Source organism: Scomber japonicus, chromosome 13, assembly GCF_027409825.1.
Source record: "Scomber japonicus isolate fScoJap1 chromosome 13, fScoJap1.pri, whole genome shotgun sequence".
NCBI classification, from domain to species: Eukaryota; Metazoa; Chordata; class Actinopteri; order Scombriformes; family Scombridae; genus Scomber; species Scomber japonicus.
Window position 1 is genome coordinate 24,207,131 of NC_070590.1, and position 8,303 is coordinate 24,215,433.

The following is an 8,303-nucleotide window of genomic DNA, read 5'->3' on the forward strand; positions in this document are numbered from 1 at the left end:
AGACTGCACCTTCCCACCCCCCCCACCCTCCCCTAACCTCCCACCTTTCCAAGCCAATTGCTGACCGAGCGGCTGTTACGGGTTCACCTTAGGGCCACGCTCTTCGCTCTTGGACATTGAGAGAATAGCCAAACTGCTGACTCCTTTGACCGCTGGCTTTGAAATGGAGCTTGTTTTTATGACTCATTTCTGCTATTAATAGCTCCATGCCGTTCTCATGCCCCATTGAGAACAAGTTGTCACGTGCCAACTTATGGGGCTGACATTGGCACTTGGAGCGCAAACGTTCGACGACTCACTCTGACATTAGCAGAGACTAAATATACCTGACACTGGACAAGGTGGATAAGGTTTAAAGTGTATCAGATGTATGTATGCTGGTGTTTAGGATGATGCTGTGAAGAATTAGGTCAGGGCTTAGAGGGTCTGGTGATGAGTCTGAATTCAGTTGTCACTTTGAGTGATTTGTAACCTGCTTTATGGCACATTCATAATGCTGAAATAAGACCTACTGCTTCACTATGCATGCATGAATGCTGATCGAACCCTTATAGCACCTCGAAGGCTTTCCACAAAACGCCTTTGTCATGTGTGTCATAAGGGTGGGGGGACACCAGGTGAGTCATGCCTGCACTACGACGTGGTCGATCATCTTAGCAACCATGCGATGAAGATGTTACGAATCAGGGTTCAGCTGAGGAGTGATACAGAACTTATTGTGTTCATGGGTGTCGTAGTGCAGCATGGGATGCCTTGCTCTAGTTAGGCTGGGACAGTCCCAAGGCCATGGCGATGGCAGCCACAAGGAGGGCGGAGCTGACCAGGATAACCGCGCCTCCCGACCGGTATACCTGTCGGCCATTGAGGGGCTGCACCGGCCTGAAGGTCGACACCATCCGCTTCCCGTCTTTGAACTTGAGGCCTGAGAATGTCTTCAGCTGGAGGAGCAGAATGTAAACACAAATTTAGGCTCTGTTTTTTTGGAAGAAGGTCAGCTGAGGTAGCAATATGGTGGCATATCAAGGTGCGTCATTTAACAATCTTTTTCAATGTAGCATTTTTGTTGGTGGCTGTAGTTTTAAAGGCGAAGTGTGTAGGATTTAGTGGCATCTAGCGGTGAGGTTGCAGATTGCAACTAGATACCACCCCACCCCCCCACCTTCCACCCCCACCACTCTAACAAATGTAACAGGAACGTAAATGTGAAAGGAGCTCTCTAGAGCCAGTGTTTGGTTTGTCTGTTCTGGGCTGCTGTAGAAACACGTTAGAGTAACATGGCCTCTATGGAAGAGGACCAGCTCCCCATGTAAAAATAAAGGGCTCATTATAGACTAATGAAAACACAGTGTTTCTTATTTTCAGGTGATTATTCACTAATTTAAACATACTTATGATTACTGTATTCCATTTTCGCCAAGTCCATTCGACTAGATGCCATCAAATTCTACACACTGCACCTTTAATATTGAATCAGAAAATGTGCCAAGATTAAAATTAAATTCTCTGTTTAAGTAATCTAACCTGGTCATGGCTCAAGGGGATGGGCTTTTCAAACAAAGTCCAAATCACAGACTCAGTGCACCCTGGGGTGGTCAGGGAGCCCTTATAGCGGTAAAAGCGGGTCATATTCTGCTCAGGTGGGATCAGCTGCGCCAAGGAGATGGAAGACAGAGATGTATTGGCATCTGAAAATAGAAAAGCCACAGAGGAGACATTAAGATCATTGCTATACTTTCATGATTTTAGTTGGTTCGACTAAACTTCAACACCTACCTGTATCTGTGATGCTTTTCAGAGCGTTGATCATGGAGTCATACTTTCGGTTTGCACTCCTGGACGTCTGAAAATGAAAAGTGGCACATTATAGCAAGTTTTCATTTCAAGTTGAGGTCTGTTCTGTAACAGGTGTTTGAATATGACCATACAGGATTTAACTGGTTACCTCGTAGAAAAATCCAAGGACTGCAACTCCCTGTGCGTCTGCTAGTGCTGTAGTCAGATCAGTGTACTTTTCCCTCATATGAACAATATGCAGCTGTAGAAAAAAATAAGTTAGAACTTTGTCACAAAGTCCTTTGTCACGCAGTATGTGCAGAATCAACAAAAATATCACAATTTTATCAGTTTAGGATCATTGCAACATTTGTGGAAATATTTCATATTTGCACAATAGGAGCCCAAGATAAACAACTCTTTATCAGAATCGTGTAGAAGACTTTATTGGTAAAGAAAAGCTTGCCTAACTGAATCAACAGTTAGTCACAGAATGCGACAATAACAAAGTTAAATTGAAATGGCTAATTGGTATTTTTAGCCATTTAAAGGATATGTAATTCTTATGCATTTTTCTTATTGTCAACAAATCCCAACACAAGCTCAAACCCAACACTGAATGAATCATACTAACAACTGTTGTCTGTGTAGCCAAAGGCTGATATCTGTTATTCCTTTGTGCTGTAGACCTACATTATCGTCCAAAAACGATTAAAAACACATCAATGAGACACATTGCTGCACTGGGTGAAATGCTCCTTCATGCTGATGAACTTGGGCACTGCAGTTTATTTTGAGTTAACCCCTCATACACAATCCTGCTCTTGTAAGTTATCACTAGGGTAACACATCCATGACAGAAAATAGTTCTCAACAAATGTACTCTTTACCACTGTCTGAGAAATATTTGCTAAAACCTACAGTGCCCAGATGTTTTAGGAAATAATTCAGTTTTTCTTCAAAACAAAAACAGGCCAACAAATTTGTGACCAGTTTTAGAGATTTACACGTTTAGTAGGAATGAATGGGCTTGTGTACTACAGACAAGTATTGATATGCAGATTACCATTTTTTCTTTTAATGGGATTTGTTAATAATGGCATCAAATGCCCACTTTTTTTTTTTTTTTTTTTACTGAAGGAGTTGCCAATTATTCTTTCAAAGTTGATAAATTACATATTAAATCAAGAAATGCAATGTTTCTTTCAGTGGACAGCGAGCGAGGTACAACATCATTATTAATGAAGTTTTGATATTCATATACAGTACCAGTCAAAAATTTGGACACACTTTCCCATTCACATCAATGAGAAAGTGTATCCAAATGTTTGACTGGTACTGTACATGTATGTGTTATGTCTTTAAAATCTATCAACTGAACAGTCATGTTCCAGACACTGCTCTGTAACAGTTAATATCAGACAGGGTGTGAGTGTTTTGCACTGTAAGGTGAAGGTACCTCCATGGGATACTGCTCCCCATCAATGGTGTGTTCAGAGCCAGGCCCTCCGTCGGTGCCCCAGTGCAGGTGGAACTGCACAGCCTTGTAGGTGTCCGGCAGGCCTCCGCCTGAGATAGTGGCAACGTGAGGAACATTCACCTGAACTAGAGTGGACACACATCAAGCACAAAGAGTTCACACAACAGCTTCTGAAATGCATCAGTGGATATTTCATGCTTCATTGAAAACATGCTCACCTGAGTGGCCGTTGTTCTTGATTGTCTCTCTGAAGATATGATCATAGTTGTCGAATTTGAAACGAGTCAGACGCTCGTCTGGCAGAGTCTTTCTGGTCACAACATTGATGGGTGACTGTTGTTTTCCTGCACAAGCACTGTTGGCATGGTCCCACTTGTCTGGTGCTGAAACAAGAAAAACATCAGCATTTAACAAATCTTCTGCTTGACATCTTTCTCATTGCAAAATAGATACCTCTTGAATTTAAAGAAGCTTACTGTTGCACGCATGGTCACAGGTGAACTGGGACTGATAACACCAATCTGAAACACAGAAAAAGATGTTTAATGATTTATCTCATTTAGAAGATAGGGTAAATCAGTGCAGTGTGTGTGGGACACCCAAGCTCATATGCATCTATCGCTTCTTCTAACAAATGTTAATGAATAGGACTGCTGTCAAATGAACCCTGTAAGTGAATTATTGAATAAATATTAATATTGTATGAATTCAGGTGATTTACACCTCTCAGGATTGGCTTTTCAGCCTCCCAGTGGGTGTCCAAGATTGTAGCTTCAACTATCCCACATGAGGAGAGACACATACTCTGACACAATGAGTGTCTCTTTTCTGATATGATTAGAAATATATAAAGAATGAATAAGATATAATGATATAATGTTCAATATAATGTTTTGGCTTCATATCAAAATAAATTGCCTAAATGCCAATTGCAGAAATTGTCCCACATTACTCTAATTCCCCCCACACTTCACACCTCATCTTCAGATTTGATGTCAACAGCAAACAGTGTAAAGAACACACACAGTTGATACCAGTGACATTATCAGTCAGTTCCTGTCATTGTTAGCCTCTGGGCAACATCAACAAACCTCAGCCTATTGTCAGAGTAGAATGGGATGTTTCTTCTTAACTTATACACTGGCAACTATCCCGACAGATTTTTACGTGTATTTACAAATGTGTACTGTTATTAACTGTTTATTTTTTCTTTCCTTACTGCAAACAGAGAATTGTTCCCCTATTAGTTTAAATCAGCTGTTATCCCCGGCTATACAAAACCCTTAATACACAGGAATTGTCTTCCTATTCACAAAAAAGTTGGCGTTTGTGCTTTATCTTTCCGTGCTATCAGAATAAACACAGAGCCAATCTTTTGCATCAGGCCACATTCTCACATGTTTGTCTGAGGGTTTATTAATATTTCACAATTGGTTTGCATGTTTCCACCCTGTACCCGGAGACAAATATCTGCAGCTATCTCACAAATCAAATATTTATGAAAAACACACATGCCATTGAAAAAATACGGGGAGGGTCTCCTGCTCTGTTATTAGAATTGTATGAGGACTACTCCCGGTATTTGTGTGGGAAGTTGACGCTTGGTTTCTCTGCCATGTTGGGTAGTCTTTTCCTCCTGCTGTGCCATGATAATGGGTACTGAAAATAAACTGAGCATAAGGGGTGAGGGGGGGGGGGGGGGGTTGGCAAACATTTGAGTGGGTTCGGATTGTATTTACTGGTGCAGCTCAATTTTCTTTTTTGAGGGGAGGGGTTATTTTTTAATAAGGCTTTATACTTGCTGCAGCATGCGTGAGTGAAGCATGAAGGCTGCAGGAGAGGAGGAAAATCTGTAATTGTTCTCAGGATGCTGAACGCATTAAAAGATTCTGACAGCATGAGTGGAAACTGTGAAAATATGTCATTTTCTGAGACTCTCGGTGACTGGATATGACTAAAAGTGACAGCAAGTCCTCAGAAATGTGCAATGAAGCCACACCTAAAACCAATCTCATCACAAGAGGATTCAGGATCACAGCTGTGTGAGGCCTTCAAAGATAAGATGTTCTAATTACACCTGGTAATTGTGACAATAAAAGCCCATCAGTCATCAGTAATGATCTTGATAGATGCTGATAAAAGTTGCCAAAAGGATAAATGATTTAGTTTTAGCCATAACGTGAATATGCTTTTCCTGTGAGTAGAAATATCTATTTTGATGGCTCACAGTCGCTTATTTTATCACAGCCAATCAGATCCCTGTCCGCACAATTCTTGACCAATCGCAGCCTAGCTTTGATCTTTTGTGCGGCTCTAGAGGGCAAATGAACAATATCAATGAGTTTCAATGAACCCGAGAGCTCTGCCAAAGAAGCGAACTGAGGAAACTGTCAAGAAGAAAACAAAAGGCGACCACGTCTGCCTCACGTCGAGCTGGGTGAAAACGTAATGTGAATAAACGCCGGCTGACGCGGAAACGGATCTTTTCAAGCCATTGTGTAGCAGGGAGCCAGACATAAACTGTGCGCCGGAGACGCTGCACTTCACACAGAACACATTCAAAAGAAAAGGAAAGAGTGAAACTAAGCCATGGCAGCCGTGGTACCCGCTCAGCTACTTCAAACAGTTTCTAACTAATTGGCTGCGTCTCTCTAACTGGTATTCAGGATGCGCGCTGAGAGAAAGATCGGGGTCATAAAGAAACCAGGATTAATAGTCCGTGCTGTTTATGATATTAGAGAAGAGAGAATATAGCCTCTGAACGTCCTGATCTTGTTTCAGTCGGCTCTGCGTGTCTGTATTTAGACACTTGGCATAAAATGGTCTGAGAGCACCCACAACTATCGCCTGCTTCATGCTGGGTTCACGCAGGGTTCATGTGTCCAAGCGCAGTATGTTCCCCCAGAGCTCTGAATAACAAGCACAGACTGGCCTTCAGAATAAATAAAAGTAAGGGTTTGAAAAGTGTCAGTGTTTGTATTAGGACCAACCATCACCAAATCTCACCGTGCGTAAAAGTAGGAGACAATACGAAGATCGTACAGAAAAACGCATTTATTTCTACCAATATTTCACTCCTGAATATACAGAGAGGTTTAAATGAAGTCAGTAAAGGTGTCCTGTAGTATTATTAACTACATTAGGAGCGCATTTAGCAGCATTTCCCTCCATTACGCAAAAACGAACAAAAACATTTTATTTAATTGAATTTGGCACCGTAAGGACCCAACTGGACTTCATAGCTTCATTTAAATCTTAATATGATCACATTTAAAGACTCGTAGATCAGATGTGTTTGGAATTCACAAGAAAAAGCGCGTGGGGGGCTGTTAATGAGGTTTCCCTATGTGCGCAAATTTTCAGCCTCTGACTAATAACTAATCACACTGACCAAATAGTCTTTTCAGTAATCAGTCAGAGCTTCGTCCAGGTCCCCAGATGCCAAATTCATTGGAGTGGATTTAGTTCCCCAACCCTCGAGGAATTTTTGTTGGATTAACGCCTCAGACATTTGGAGATATTAGCGGTGCGCACACGATGTGTCTCTGTGCTGCAGCGAGGACGCAAACGCCTGTCATTGGCTCAGCTTGGATCCGAGCAGGTGCAAGGCAGAGAGAGAGAGAGAGAGAGAGAGAGAGAGAGAGAGAGAGAGAGAGAGGCACTGAGTTCCGGCAGATCTGCCCGCGTTTTGTCTCTTGGCTCAGCTCTGCTTTTGTTGGATCCCGCTAGGTATTCTATCATGTCCTTGAACAGGCAGCTCAGGAGTGTAAATGCAAGGTGAAGATGAGCTTGTCGGACACATGGAGGAATGTCCGGTGTCACATCAGTGTGATGGACATGGCAGGTGTGTGCGGAGAGCTTCACGCAGGCGCTTTTGGTTGCGGGGGAGCCTCTCTTTTATCTGGGGAGCTGGGGCTCTCTCTCTCCCAGCTTTTTCCCCCCTCTGATGATTCCCTCTGAAGATTTCTATCTCTGTCCTTTTTTTTTTTTTTTAGGTTCTTGGGATTCTGCAATATATCAACTTTCTAATTAAGTAAAGTGACAGGTACGGTTGGAAAAAAACTGGCTTAAAAAAACAGTTTCACCTCACTGAGAAGCTTTGCATTTATTTCATCTACTGTTTGTGTTAAAACGAATTAAATGCATGAATCCAGATATGAATGCTCTACTAATTGCATGCGTATTTTGAGCCGAGATGTTGGCTAAATTAAACGCGCACATTTTGATCAGTAATATAAGACAGTGATATTAAAATATATAAAAAATATTTAAATACACGAGAGATAAGATATTAAAAGACACATTCGGCATAAAAACAGACAGTATTAGAGAATAAATATCTAATTTACAGCTAATCATTCCATTTTTCCCACAACTCAAGATCTTTGGAATAGCAACAGAAATGAAAAAATAAATCCACCAGTTATTTGACATAAATTATGAGCTGTGAATGAATTGAGACTCACCTCCTGCTCCTGTGCAGAGGGTCCATAGGGATGCCAGGAGAACGGGCAGAATTAGATGCTGCATTTTGGTGCGTCTCTGACTCGAGCGAGGGAAGCAACACAATGACTTGTTTTTTTCCCAATGTAATCGCATTCTTGCAGGGGGTCTTATACTTATCTATCACCATACCCGCCAGGAAAGAAAGAGTGTGGCCCCTCCCCCTTCTAGCATCGCCTCTAATAAAGCACTCCGCTGAGTATCAATGGGGCTCTTGATCAGCGGAAGCCACATCTAATGCAATCATGTCTGGGTGTTGATAGGCAAACACTTCCTGATGATTTCAGAGGTAAATGTGACACTGGACGAAATCAGATGGAGTTAATCATCAATGCGGACAGCCGGTTTCTCCACAGGTGACTCAAGGTGGCCCTCAGATGAAAGAGAGGAAATATATTCTCCCCCTGTACTTTAACTTCACCCTATTCCCGCACGTTTAAAGCATTTTAATCATCATCTTATTTCACTCTTTCAATACCAAACATATAGATTATACATCAGCTTGATCCAGCTTTATATTGAAGCTACATGATGTTTAAACTGAATT

General features: G+C 41.8%; 1 protein-coding gene across 1 annotated transcript; it reads right to left on the reverse strand.

The window, feature by feature from the left end:
- Positions 1 to 750: 750 nt before the first annotated feature.
- On the reverse strand, positions 751 to 7,871 carry ca4a (carbonic anhydrase IV a). Its single transcript, XM_053332347.1, has 8 exons — positions 7,720 to 7,871; positions 3,730 to 3,774; positions 3,472 to 3,636; positions 3,233 to 3,378; positions 1,943 to 2,035; positions 1,774 to 1,840; positions 1,522 to 1,685; positions 751 to 938 (listed from the first exon to the last, which is right to left on the reverse strand). The coding sequence occupies exons 1-8, from the start codon at positions 7,850 to 7,852 to the stop codon at positions 759 to 761; spliced, it is 993 nt and encodes a 330-aa protein (XP_053188322.1). The 5' UTR covers positions 7,853 to 7,871; the 3' UTR covers positions 751 to 758.
- Between the last annotated feature and the right edge of the window lie 432 nt (positions 7,872 to 8,303).

What these genes read in the sequence shown, in the direction of transcription:
- ca4a (XM_053332347.1), bottom strand. Translation starts at nt 7,852, where the DNA reads ATGCGATTACATTGGGAAAAAAACAAGTCATTGTGTTGCTTCCCTCGC. An exon ending in CCTCTGCACAGGAGCAGGAG is followed by an intron (nt 3,775 to 7,719) that starts GTGAGTCTCAAT and finishes TCTGTGTTTCAG; the next exon opens with ATTGGTGTTATCAGTCCCAG. An exon ending in TCCCCTTGAGCCATGACCAG is followed by an intron (nt 939 to 1,521) that starts GTTAGATTACTT and finishes CTGCTCCTCCAG; the next exon opens with CTGAAGACATTCTCAGGCCT.